Raw genomic sequence first — 14,219 nt, forward strand, 5'->3', positions numbered from 1 at the left:
GACACAGGGCTGGGTGTTTCGGGATGGATGGTCCTTGGGATGCAGGTTGCCCCAGCAACGGTTGCTATGGAAAACACTTGAGTGGAAAAATTTCCAGCCTGCTGTGCTGGGCCCAGCTTTTCCTGGCTTTTTGCAGCTTTTCTTGCTGGGTGTGGTATGAGAAAGTGCAGGAAGACTCCAAAGTGAGATTTGGGGGAGCATAGTAGATGTACAATGGACAGGGTGAACAGGCTGTGCCGTGCCATGCCGTATTAATTGGCTAGCTGCCAATTAATGTCCTATTGGCCCAGCCATGTCCCAGCCATTGGATGAGATTCATTTTGGTGAATCAAATGCAGGGCACAGCTCTGGGACAGTGGGACATACCAGGAAATGGGCTGGCATTGGGATGTTTGCAGGGACCAGCAGCTTCGGCTGGGGCTTCCTGCTCCTGCCCACAGCCCTGCTAGGTCTGTGCTTCGGAAAGCCACTCCCCACCTCCTGGAGCAGCAATAGGATTACACGGGACTGAGTCTCCTAGCAATGAATGAGGAAATAAATCCTATAAGGCAGGACAGGATTTATTAGACTTCAATATTCTGGAAATAATGAGGACATTTCTCTTGGCTTGTAATATCACGGGACCCAACAGGATCACAAGCAGGATTTATCCCCACGCTTCTCCATGGCACTGGGTCAGTTCTTAGCTGTGGAGAGAAGATGCTGGAGGAGGCTGCTTGCCTTTCCAAAGAGCAGGATGGCAGGGCACACCCTCATCTCCAGCAAAGCCAAGGCGGGCTGCAGGCTGCAGGCTGCCCCAACAGTAGCAGCTCTGTTTGTGTCCCCATTCATCCCCTACTGAGGGCTGGCGCTGATCCTCGCCCCCGGCTGGGGCTCACTGCTGGGAGCGGGAAGAGCTGACAGTGGCAAGGGCCGGCTGTGCCATCATCATCAGCTGAGTTTCAAATGCCAGTGCCAGCACCCACCACCCACCAGCAAGGATGCCCTGGGCTTGGGGACCCTCAAATGGGGTGGAAGACCCATGGGCTACTCCATTACTCCCCATTAGTTTTGAGCATGCTGCAAACAGAATCCCTCTGTGCTGCTGGGTGAGACATTGCTGTGAAGGAAAGAGGTGGGAAGAGGCTGAAAACAACATCTTGGAAAAGAGGATATGATGCTGCCAGCATCACCTTCCAGGCACCACCTCTGCCCCTTGGGAAATTGCTGCCCTGGCTGTGGGCAGATGCTCCTAGGGACAGCTCCACACTCTGGTCCCTCCTTCTCCCAGCTGCCATGCTTTGCCCCATGGCAGCTCTGTCCATGAAACCTGTTGTGGTCCTTGGGACAGTCTGGGGCTATGGGACGCACCTCCAGGCAGCCAGCATTCAATCTCCTCCCATGTGAAGAGCCAACATTTATTCCCACATCCCTTTCACTGAAGCAGTGTTAAATGCAGTGTTACCTCCCTGTCGTGATTCCTGTGGCCCTGTAATTGCCCCTGCAAACCCCAGCAGATCAGTAAAGCTGAGCCTGTGGGTGTGGGTTGGACACAGCTGGTTTTACCATGGCCTCAGCACACGGACACCACGGCAGAAGCCCCGACCATCAGGACACACAGACACAATCGGAGCCTTGTTTGGGGCTCAGCTGCACAAGGGGCCCCTTCAGGCAGCCAGGGAAGGGGGAGCTCCTTGGGGCGAAGTGATGCTCTGGCCATGAGGGACTCCTTATAGGGCCAAAATTACCCCAAGCAAATGCCCAGGGCAGGTCCCAACCCCATGGATGACATGAGCTTCTCAGAGAAGACAGCTCAAGGTGGGAATGTCTCAAAAGATGGACCCACATCTCCTGAGAACATTGCTCCTCACAGAAAGTGCAGGGCTGCTGGGGACATCAAGGGCTGGTGGGGACATTGAGGGCTGGTGGATCCTGGGGCCACCCCCCTTCGTCGGAAGTTGACTGGGCAATGGAAATAGCAAGCAGAGAGGGGTTTTGGTTGGGGTTTTTTTTCCCTTCTGAAGCAGCCAAGCTGTGTTTTCTGGAGACCTGTAAATCACTCCTCGTCTTCAGGAAAGAAAGGCGAGGAATACATGATCCAACCAAGCAAAAACGCAGGACGCTTGGGAGCATGGAGGAAGTCAGGAATCAGCCCAAGCTGGAGGCTGCCTCCCGGCTGTCCCGCCAAGCCTGTCCCAGCTTGCTGGGCCAGGAGCTGGCACTGTAGCCCAGCATCCTCAAGCTGAGCTGGGCACACCACGCTGCCACGAGCTGGGGAGCCCAGCAGAGAGGGGAGTTGAGGCTCTCAGCCTCTGCCTTAAACTGCACTTTTCCAGCAGGTCAGGTCGCTTCCAAGATTTCAAGATTTTCCACATTTACTCAGCTGAAGAGAAGAAAAAACTCCAGAAGAGAGGCTGGAGGGTTTGCGGAGAACATAGCTAGGGCTGGGAGGCAGGATCCCATAAACTGAGGGTCATCAATTCTCCCAGTTCACCAGCGTGCCAGGGGAGGCTGTGCTGGCCACATCCCTCTAACACACTGTTAGCGTGCATGTGAATCCAAAGCCACCCCTAAGCCATCCAGAGCCAGATGCAGCTGCAGGACTCACTACGGACACAGCCTGGAGCTCTTTAATGCTTTTAAAAACAAGGCTGGGTTTGGTGCCTCTGGCCTTTGGGATCTCCAAGGGTACTTGTTGCATCTCCATTCTACTCTTGCTCATAATACAATGCACAGAATTATTCTCCATTTCTTACCTACTTGGTGCTGCCGAGCTGCTGGAGCAGAAAGGGCCCTAGAATGCAGCACGGATACTCACTCTGTGGCAAAGGTTTTGGTTGTCAGCCCCCAAAAGCCAGATGCCACGGGGACCCAGCTTCTGCAAGGGTGACCCTTCCTGCCTCTGTCCAGCATCAGGGTCATGGGGGACACAGGGCAGAGAAGTTCCCAAATATTCCCTCCTCTCCTCTCAGCAACAGAAGAGCAAAAGGCAAATAATTTCCCTGGCTGCCTGCTCAGCACTCACAGCAGGCCCAGCCCTCCCAGCCCTCCCAGCCCTGCTTGTGGCTGCCTTGGCATCTCACCATCTTCGGGGATCTGCAGCAAAACAAGCCTGGGCTGCCTTGGGGTCCCTGTTGGGAGGGACCCTGTAAGGAGGGCAGGACAGCACATAAGGAGAGAAGGTGCTGGAAATGGTCCAGCACTACCATTCGGAGCAGGAGAGCAACCCAACTACTGCAGCAGCATCTGCCTCGCTCTACTGAGGTCCAGCCAGGGCCACTCACTGACACTCAGGAGCCCCAAGCTGAGATACCCCCACAAAAGTTCCCAGCACAGAGATTCTGGTTGTTTTTGCAACTTAAGCCAGAGCAGCAACTGGCTTGAAAGTGTTTGGAGATGAAAACATGCCATCACTCTGTTGTTTTGTTTCTGTCCAATTTCAGGCTTGTTTCAGCAGGTCCATTACAGCTGATTCTGTACAGAACAGGGTGCCAAAGGCTGCAACTCCCCTGAGCACGTGGTGTTTTTTCTTGTCTATCCTGCAGCATGGCCACAGAGCAGGGGCTGACTCAGCAGTGGACACATGAGCCCAAGGCTCAGACCGTGCTCAGAGCTGCAGGCAAGGGGCCATCGGCAGCGACGGCATCGCTCGCCCGGTGGGCAGGAAGGATGGGGCTTGTGCTGCTCTCCCCTGGCACAGCACCAGCGTGGGCTGCCCCACCAAGCAAGCCCAGAGCATCCTGGGGGGAAATGCTGGTGAGTACCTCCATTGCAAGGATGTGCACAGGCCAGACATTGGGAGCTGCCCAACTCCACCAGAGCCAGGCCAGCAGGGATGGCCAGGATGATGGTGCGTTGCTGGTCTCCTGCTCCAGCTGCTCATTCCACACCCAGGAGCCTTGGCCTGCCCTTCCAGGCAGCTGCACTTAGTCCCTGCGTGGCCATGCTTTGGATGGGTTTCATTACTCCTGCAGCACTGCTACAGGACTACACTGACCTTGTCACCCTCAATTCTGGATTTCATTGTACCTCCAGCCCCAGTACTGAGGAGGGAAAGTGATTCAAGCACTTACTCTGACCCCCAGGCTGCTATCAGGGCACACACTGGGCACCTCTGAGAGAGGTTTTTATGACTGCAGACACTCCTTACTCTATGTAAGATCCTTAATTTCTTTGTCCTCTGCTTCCCACACAAACCACACTGCCAGCATGCAAGAGTGTTGGGATGGAATACTTTATTCACGTGAACACTCAGATCCTGGCCCTTCCTGCCTGCTGCAGCTGCTCCCATCTTCTTGACAGCGTGAACAAGGAAGGATTTCTTCACCAGCTTGCTTAACCCCCCCCAGCATCATCAGACCCCACAAACAAGTACAGACAGTTTGGCTTTGTCTGGACAGGAGCAGAAGGCGGAGGGGCAGGGAGTGCTGCGGGGCTGGCAGAGCAGGGAGAAGGGCTCCAGCCCACAGCTTGCGTATGCACTGCAGCCATGAAACCTTCCTGCAGCCCCACTCTCACCACCAAACATGCCAGTACTCTCCCAGCCTTGGTGGTTCCTCCTGCTGCCAGAAGCACCTGGGATTGGTAAAGGATGGGTGCCACCACCTCTTCTCCTTGGAAAGTTGTTGCCAGAATTACACCAGTGTCTTCTATCACCTGCTGGGCCATTTAACCCTCAAAGTGCCCCCATTGACAAATACCCTCCCCAAACTATTACAGTAAAAGGAAAACCCTGTACATTGAGACATACAGGCTGAGTCTTGGGTAGAGAACAGTTTCTGTGCTTGGTGGTCGTTGGTGGCTGGCAGCCCCCAGCCAGCCCTGGGGCACAGAAGGGGGCAGGATCCCCCACGGCCACCCCTGGCACGTCAGGGCTTCATCCTGCTCAGTCTGATGTCACGTTCAATTTCGAACTGCCTGTGATCCACGCGCTCCAGGAACGCTTTCCTCTCGATGTACCTGCAGGGAGGCAGAGGCAGAGGCTGTGAGCAGTGCCCGTGGCAGCCTGTGTGGCTCCCACTGGGGCAAACCCCACCCGAAGGGACGAGCAGAAAGGGAAACCACCATCTGCCTCCTTCCCTCTCTTTCCATGAACTGATCACTTCACTGAACATCTCCTATGGACACCAAAACTGCTCTATGGCCTGCTGGCTGTCATCTGGGGGACTCCCAGAGGTCTGGTGGTTCCACAGGCTAGAGAACTGAACTGGCTGATTCTGGTTCCAGCTCTTCTCCTACAGCTGAGAAATGTCCTCCACAGACACCTTGAAGGGGATCAGAGTAGGCCTTTGCACCACCCAGCAAAGCATCTCAAATCCAACCACAACCCTCAATACAAGCTCACAGGCCCATGATAAAAGCCAGGAACAGACACATGGAGCAATAGGGATGCAAAAAGCATCACCCAGCAAGCCTGCAGCAGCTCAGGGATGCAGGCCAGGGGCTTCCCAGCCACAGACCAGCTCCTAACCACCACTGAGTATTTAGTGCTGCCCTTCAGCACAGCACCTGAGTGCTGCGAGGAAGAAGGCACGCCTGCGCCTGGAAAAGCACCTTGCTGCTCATTAATGGCATGCAGCTGAATTTTAATGTATTTTGCTGCAAACCCTTGCCACAGACAGCCCGGGGCTGTGCTACTAATTAACCTACAGAGGGAGTGAAATTGCAATTCAAAACAGGAGCTGTAATTGAATCATCACAATTGTTCTGCATTTGTTCCAGGGTGGCAAACACTGGACTGCCATCACAAGGTCATTAAACTTGTGTGCAAGATGCACAGGGAACCACTGAATTTGGCTGTTCTGTCAGTCACTGCTTTTCCTGCTCACCAGGAGCAAGACCAAAGCCTAAGGGAAGATGAGCATTTCAGGCTCTGTGGGTTTTCCAGGCTGCTGGGTGGCTGGCAGTGTGCATGAAGGTGCCCAAGAACTGCACAGAAAGGTTGAAGGTCTCTCCTATCAGTGGTCTCTCTGAGACAGATGGACATTTGGTGATGAGGTCCCTGCAAGTTCAGGCTGGATGGGCCTCTAAGCAATCTGATCTAGATAAAGAATCTCTGCTCACTGCTGGGGGTTGGATTAGTTGGCCCTTAAAAGTCCCTTCCAACATGAACCATTTCGTGATTCTGCAATTCTTTATGCTACAACTACTGAACCAGTACTGAATGTGTTCCCAGTAGGGAGCATTTGCCCTTGCTGCAAGGGACAGCCCTGACACTCCTGCCCATCCAGTCATCATTGGAAATGAATTAATCCAGATTCTTTTCAGCAAGTGATTCCCCCAAGCGAGTGAACGGCCCTATGCATCGCTGCTGCCACCCCCTTCCCATCGCAGCTCCAGCCCGTCTCGTGCTGACACAACTGGGTCAGCTCATCTCTGCTGACTGTGAGGGGCAGGGACCAGCATGGCGCAATGTAGGCAAAGAGCTCGCTGGGAGGAGGTATTTTTGTGGCCCCTGCCCCTCACCGTTGGAGAAGGGTTGTGCAGAGGCCCCCTCCCCACACTGGTTCAGGAAAGGCAGGCAGGGGAGTGTCGCTTCCCTTTATCCCTGCAAGCAGGGAGGCGACCGGCTCCTAGGGCTGGGCTCAGAGAGGCCACAGGAAGGAAGCTGAGGGGTCATGCTGTATGTGCTCAGTGTCATACTGCTGGGTGTGTGGCTTTTCTCCCCCTCCACTGCTAAACACCAACCACAACCCCAGCTGGGAAGACAAGGACAGGAATTACTGATGTTCATCTGGGAACAACCCAATGGCCTGGGCAGTGACAGCCCAACCTACTGAATCTGAAGCTCCTTTGGCCCCTCTGCGACACCCATCTATCAACCTCAGCAAGGAGTCAGTCTCTTTCTCCTCCTCTTCCTCCCTGACTTCTGTGCCTCTCTGGTGGGCAGGGCCTGGCTCCTGGGGGATCGATATGGATCATGAACCAGGAATGCGGTCTCACAGCTGCAGCCAGCAGCGCTGCATGGAGGAGGAACCGCGACGTCATCCCATGGCGTTGTCCTTGGCTGGCCACAGCAAAGAGCTGTAGGTGACAGAGCAGACCTCCCAGGCACTACCTGTGCATACACTGGGGCTTGTGGGGCCTGGCCGGCTTGTGCTGCAGGCACACAGGGGCTGGAGGTGCAGATGCAAGCTGCAGGGTCGGCACAAGCCCCTCTGTGCTCTGAAGCCTGTGCTGGAGCTGCAGCTCTCTTTGTGCTCAGCCAGCTCCGTGCAGCCGACAGCAAGGCACCACCCAACATGGTGCAAAGTGCGTGAGCGAGGCACAAACATCCGTCCTGAGCTTGTCTAAACAACCTTTGCTACCTGAATCAATACCTTCCTGTAAATTATCAACCTCCCTGGAAACAGGGCAGCTGTGATCCATGGCAGAGCAAAGTAAATCCATTGGGAGCAAGGCTGTCTCTGCTAACAAGGGCAGCTGCAAGCTGCTCTGGGGAGGGTCTCAGTGGTGCTGCCTGTCCCCTGTCAGTCACCATCAGTCACCCGGTGCAGGAGTGCACGGGGCCGGCTGCTCCCCCATGGGGCTGCCCTACAAAGGTGGCCCAATTAAGAGGCCACTACACATTTCCATTTATAAAGCACATCAGAGAGATGAACAGCAAAGGGGATAGCTGCCTCTGCTCCTTACTCTAGCCACTCCTGTCAAATCCAGGACAGGCCCTCAGGACCTGAACAGCCAGGCTGTAAAAGCCCAGATTCTACTCCTAAGGAAATGCAAATCACTAGATGGGGGCTGGTAGTACAAGGGGTGGAAAATCAGGCAAGGGACGATAGAGCCATTGGGCAGCACATGTCCCCTCTGTCTTGGAAATTCTAGGCCCAGGCTGTGGCTGGCTGATAACTAGCACTGGCAGCAGAAAGATGCCACAGCCCCACTGCTCCACTGATTGCCAGTGTTCTGGCCAAGCATGTGCAGCTGCTGGAGAAGGGCCAGGGAGGTATGAGGAGCTCTGGGCTGGAGCAACTTCTACAGGGTTAGCACAAAAAAGAAGTTTAGCCTGTCTTTGCTCCTGAGCAAAACGTAAAGCTTCCTGCCTTCCTTGAGACACACATGGACCATCTCTGTAAGTGCACAGGATGTGTGGCATCAAGCAAACATCTCCAGGAGTGGGCTGTAGCTTTCCTTGTCAGGCAGACATTTACAGTCACACAGCAGAACACATGGGGAGCAGAGGTTTCTAACAGCACCAGGGATTAAAGGCAGTGCCCTGCTCTCGCCTGCCTGGGTTGAAGGGTTAACAACAGCTCATTACAATTTTTATAGAGATGTGTAAATGATTACCCACTGAAGGGTGAGCACGGTTGACATTATTAAAGGAGAAGAGGCAGCTGCAGAAGGCACAACAGGCTCCTGTGAAATGACCTGAGGCTGGCAGCAGCTGTGTCTGTGTGACCTGCCCCCCAGGCGGGCTGGCTGCTCTGTGACGATACTGCACCCTTAACACTGAGGTGGCCTGTAAGCACAAATGCAATGGACTGTGCCTCCATTGGTGCTCCTCCCTTCTCCCTTTACCTTGAAGGTGAAAGTAATTCCTAGTGAGGAGATACTCCGTTGATCCCCTCACACTACGTGCCTGACTAGTATAAACATATTTGTAAGGAGCGTCTGAAGTTATCCTGGCATTATGTTCCGCATTTGTTTAATGACAAAAACTGCTTGCCAAGAGCTCAGCAGATTTTCTATCCTGGGATGTGACAGGCAGCAAAACCCAAAGCTGTCCAAGATTAAAGATGCTCTTAAAATTGCTGCTCTGCTTTGCTCATCTTTTCCATGTGCTGATCCCATCTTTAGCCTTCAAGGACCATTACGTGAATCTGCAGAAAGGTTTGCCATGCATGAAGAGCAAGCTGTCCTGCTTGAATGGGGTGGGAAAGGAAACAGCACTGGCAAAGAACAGTTGACATACTGGGTTTGGGCACACAAGAGATGACAGGAAACACTGCTCTGCCACACCTGTATGTGGTGTAAATCATTCACCTCCTTGGACTTCAGGGATCTTGGAGGAACAGCTGCCCCTCTCCAGCACTCCAACTGAATTGCTCTACTTGTTCAAGGGCATGGAACCAGAAACAGGGGAGATCTGATAGAGAAGGTGTGTTGTGGAAGGGTGCAAGACCAAACTGAAAGTATCTATTTGACAGTTATAAAATACCTGTTTAAAATAGAAAAACCAATCTGTTGGAATGCAGAAGTTCTGAGTTTTTCCTGTGGAGTAGAAGAACAGCTTATAATAAAATACACATTTTACGAGCTGTCCACTAAGCTGGTTATGTTTTCCCAGAGCTTAGCAAAGCATTTGTACTGGAAATGCCACTTCTGATCTCATTATCACTCCCCGCAGTGCATGTTATTAACTTTCTCTTTTATTTACAGCATTGCCATTTACTTTTATGATACTTCCATTAACTTCATTGGAGTGAACATTGCTTGATGCACACAACCAACGCCCAGCGCTGCCATAATCCTTAATGCACCTTGCCAGCTGTTCTGGGCTTACATAAATCTTTATGCAGGAGGAGGGAGGACAGATGCAGCTGAAATGCATCATTTGAAGAACAGAATAAAAACCTCCCAAATTCAAAAAAGAAAACAGGACAAAGGCAATAGTGTTTCCTCATGGGGCGGCTGCATTAGACTGGTTCATGCTCTGTGCCACAAGCAGAAGACATGATAAAGCCAGACATTGGCTGGACTTAGAGAACTCACAAGGTTGTTAGCAGAGAGTGATAGGTGTTTGCAGACTTACCTGTCTCCCTGTGATGCTTACAGCAGCTACTGGCTTTATGTATCCCTAGAATAAACCCTTAAGAAATCCCATGGGTTTTTGAACTCTGTAGCCAGCAATGGGCTTCCCACATATAAAGGAAGTGGTGGGAAATCCTGGACTACTATTAGATAAAGTCCCTCTTACCCATCTTTCCCTCGGTTATGGATTGCCAGCTCCTCCACAATCCCCTCCTCCTCCTTGAAGTTCTCCCAGTCCAGTTTAGATTTCTCCAGTGTGCTCATCTTCTGCTTTTTGGCACCAATTTTCCCCAGGAGGCTACTCATACCGCTTGGCCTCTTCACCCTGACAGAGATTAGGGAGCAAATGTTGGTTAAATTCAGCGAGATGGCAATAAAAAACAGAGATGAGAAACGTCAAGGGCGAGAGTGGTGGCCTCGGTGGTGGTGAGCCACCGCCACCAAACAGGGGGCCATCAACCCCAGGCAGCCTGCAGGCGGCAAGGTCACGTTTCCTGCAGATCCTGCTCTGCCGTTCCCCTGGAAGCAGCAGAGTTCATTACACACATATCTCAAGTGCTCGGTTTTTGTGAAAGGGCTTTTTCATTTATCTTCTTAAGGGAACAGAGAGCTTTCAGGCCAAAAGAGATCATTAAATCATCTAGTTTGACCCCTTGTATATACCAGGCCAAGCCATTCCACTGATCACCTCTGTGCTAAGTCTGGTTCTTTGTCTTCAGTTAAAGTGTTGTTTTCTGGAAGGCATCCAGCCTCAGTGCGTCACCACTGCTGACAACACATCTAGGAATTAACCATTTCATTGGTATTAATGCTTGATTTTCTCTAGCTTTAGGTTCTGGTTGCTGCTGCTTATTCTAAATCCAAGAACGTTTTGGTCTCCAGGGACGTACTTGTCCACCACTAATGAACCCACATCTGAATTATTTTTATGCAAACAGATAGAGCTCCTTACGCCTCTCATTAAAATGCGTTTTGTCCCAGATCATACGTCACTTCTAAGGTTTAGTCCCCCTGCTCATGTTTCAGTGCTGTCTGAAGATGGTAGCACAGAATTGCCTGTAGCCCCCACCCTTCTCCTGATCTGTTTCTGTCCAAGCATCACCTAAATCCTCTTAGCTGCACACTGAATCCCAGTGCATGTGCACTGTGATCCCATACTGTCTCCTGGGTCCCTGTTTGGCAGGAAGACCCCTTGGTCTTTCATCTCCTTGTTCTTAGAGAATTGAAATCCCACCCGCGTGGTGGGGCCCCCTAATCTCCCCTTTATGCTGGGAAATGCATACACAGGGACTCAGGTCAGCCGGGTTGCCCTCCAAGGAAGACAATTCTCAGGGATAGGAACCCGTAAAACAAACTTGTATTAACCCTTCTTAAACCCCCCCAGGAATGGGGGGCAAACAGCATCCCATTGAACTCGTGTTTACACACATTCCAGAGATAACTTCAGGTCTGCAGGGCCTTTGCCTCTGCAAGAAGCCAGAGAGGAAATGATTCTCGTTCCTGAGAGATGAAGGAATTTGGGAAGGGGGGCCCAAGGAAGGCAGCCAGGTGAGCATGGCAAATTGCTCTCCATCAGTGCTCTCTGAGCACACTCCTGCCCAGGGTTAGCCGTTCTTGGGAACGTATCCAAAGTTGTCCTTATCGGATCATTAGCATGGTTTATGCTTCCGTAATTTGCAAGCCTCTAAAGGAAAATAATTCTGCAGTTTATATGGAATTAAATCAAAGAAAATGACAACTCTGTAAGCCTCAGCCAGAAGACTCTCAGTGAAAGAATGACAGGCTAGAGTCACTTGGGGTTGCAGCTTCCTGACATAGATATATTTGGGATTAAGGACATCTTGGCAGGCTCCATAGCAACTGGACAAGGCTGCCTGCCCCTCCTCAATACTAGCCAGAGGAGCAGAAACGTCCTAGGACCTGGCCCTTTTATTTCCTTCAGTCCCTGCCCACAGCTGGAGCACCGGCCAACAGCCAGCAGTTTTTCACTCTGCAGGTACACAGAACAAGCTGGATGCTCTCTGATTCACCTTTATCCCCAAACATCTCATCAACATGTCTAGAGCCCTTCACACCATGATCACACAATAAAACCTTGATCCCTGCTCAGCCCCCAATTCTCCCTTACTTTTCAAGGCATGATGGCTCTAGGTATCCTTACCTGCAGGTAGCAGGAAAGTGGTGTAAGGGGGCAAAATGGGCAAAGATGTTCTCAGCACAAGATAAAATTGGAGAAACTTGGTTCCCACATTTGGCTATCCAGGACTATACAAGCCTTGCTCAACCACCAAACCCAGTATCAGATGCGTGTTCAAGATGTAAGGGAGTCAGAGGAGAGGAGATATGACAAAAAATAAGGACAAACCAAATAAAATGTTGGGCAAGCATCCCCCATGGCACTCCCTGCTGCGCAGCTGCCTGGAAAGCAGAGCCTGGTGGTCGTGCACAGCAGTTCCTTAGGCTGCACTGGGAGGCCTTAAAGATGCCCTGAAACAGATCTAGGGAAGTGCTGTGGCTGATCCAGCTGGCAAAGCTCCTCTGCCCCAAGCCTGGCAGGCAGAAGGTGTTTAAATTAACACAACGTATTCAATAACACATTTCTCTGAATACACTTAACTTTCCAGACACACTTGGGCTTAAGATTTTCCTACCTTTGAAGTGGGAAAAGCAGGGATGTAGAAATGAAGGGTGTTGTCCCTTGTCCCTAGATTTCTCCTAAATATTTTTTTGGGGCAAAAAAAAAAAAGTTTTTTGGCCAATTACCCAAGAACCATCGCACCCATCCAAGGGCATCCACAGCTCATCTGCATCCACTGACCTTTCTGTGGGTGGAAGCCCACAGCCACTGTCAGTTGAAATACAGACAGGTCTGACTGCAAAGGACACAGCACACACCTGGAAAAATCCAACTGAAAGTTCTGGGATTTTTCCTGGCCGTTAGAGGAATCCCTGCCCTGCAGAGTGACAAGCAGGCTCAGGGGCAGGCTCACACATGCTGAGACTGATGCCTTTTTGGCTGAACCTTGAGCTGTTGGCTGGTGCCGGGGAAGAGCTGAGCTGGGACAGGGCTCAATCAGCCAAGCTGGGCTGCCGAACACGTCTCTGCATGAAACACAGACTGGGATGGGCTAACAGGCCACTGCTGTCCCCAAACCACAGTGGAGGATAGATGGGAGGGAAGGGAGCCAAAGGCAAGATGATTCATGGCCAGAGGTAGAAGAAGAGGTGGTGCTGGCTTCAGGGAGCAGGAGCTGCAAACTAGATGAGGGCTGCTCATCATGTATCTTTTCTCCCATGGCAATTCCTGGCGCACATCCATCTGTAATGGTGCTCAAGGCCTCTGTATGTCCCCTTGGCCGTGGATCTCAGGAATATAGCTTAAAACATATCACTCACCCCGCGTTTGAAGCTACAGGGTCTGGGCTATGATATGATCCTCCATCAAGAGCATCCACATAATCACAAGAATACTCACAAGTCAACAGTTCCTTCAAGGCAAGGGAACCTCACAAAAAAGGGCAGGCTATGTTGCACCCTTGTGTTGATGACTACTCCAGAAATATTATTATGCAATGTCAGCCCCATGCTGGAAACTGGCTCTGGGCTGGATAGCCTGGTTCTGCTCCTGTCCAGACAATTCTGTGCTGCTGCAGCAGGACCAAGCTTGGGCCAGGCAAGGGGGCCAGGCACAGGCTGAAGGGACATGTTTGAGTCTGCTGCTGAGTCTTCACTCCATGCTGAGCCTTTTATCACCCTGAATAAATCCAGCAAACCTGGGGGTGGGAATTCCTATGCTTGTGCCAAAATGAAGCAAATGAGAAACATTAAAGTCCAATTAAAAACTTGCTTGGCCTTAAATGCCTCATCTGTTTAAAAAGCAAGTAAAGGGGCCTGATTAATTGCATTCAGTGCCAACAAGAGGAATTATTACCCTTTTTGTACTCATTAAGGGTATCTGCTGTGGCATCTTTAATCACTAAGGCATTTAAAAGAGAGAAAGTAATTTGCTAAGACATAATGGATTCCAGGGATGAGGATCAGGACAATCGCCTATTTAGGACACAAAGACATGCTCTGAATTTTCACAATTAAAAAGCACAGCCAAAGTCTGCCCCTGAACCAGCAAAAAAAAAGTGCTGGGGAGCTCTGCCTTGGTGGGGGGGATTCCCCTGCACCATCTAATGTTGTCAGGACAAGGACTGTGCCTATGCCTCATCTGGCGTGGTCGTACACAGGGACAAGCAGCAAGCCATGGGGTCCCTTGCTGTCCCACCACAGGAGAACACGCTCTGTATCCCTGTCCTTAACAATGAGGCTTCCCCCCACATTTTGGTGCAAGTCTGCAGCCTGACCAGGAGCTTGGAGAATTGCTGCTATAGCAGTGATGAAGTGTCACTGCCACATGTAATCCCTGATGGCTTGTACCACAAAGGTCAGCAGCGTCTGGGAAATGCCTATCTGCTTAAAAGAGGTGGACTTCACCACAAGCT

General features: G+C 51.6%; 1 protein-coding gene across 1 annotated transcript in view; it reads right to left on the reverse strand.

The window, feature by feature from the left end:
- Positions 1-4,197: 4,197 nt before the first annotated feature.
- Positions 4,198-14,219, reverse strand: part of CFDP1 (craniofacial development protein 1) — a 60,088-nt gene continuing 50,066 nt past the window's right edge. Inside the window, exons 6-7 of the mRNA XM_039558135.1 lie at positions 9,896-10,054; positions 4,198-4,938 (exon numbers count right to left, since the gene is read on the reverse strand). Coding sequence (XP_039414069.1) covers positions 4,848-4,938; positions 9,896-10,054 — 250 coding nt within the window. The 3' untranslated portion in view covers positions 4,198-4,847. The remainder of the gene's footprint in view (positions 4,939-9,895; positions 10,055-14,219) is intronic.

This window comes from Corvus cornix, chromosome 11 (assembly GCF_000738735.6).
Source record: "Corvus cornix cornix isolate S_Up_H32 chromosome 11, ASM73873v5, whole genome shotgun sequence".
In the NCBI taxonomy this organism is placed as follows: Eukaryota; Metazoa; Chordata; class Aves; order Passeriformes; family Corvidae; genus Corvus; species Corvus cornix.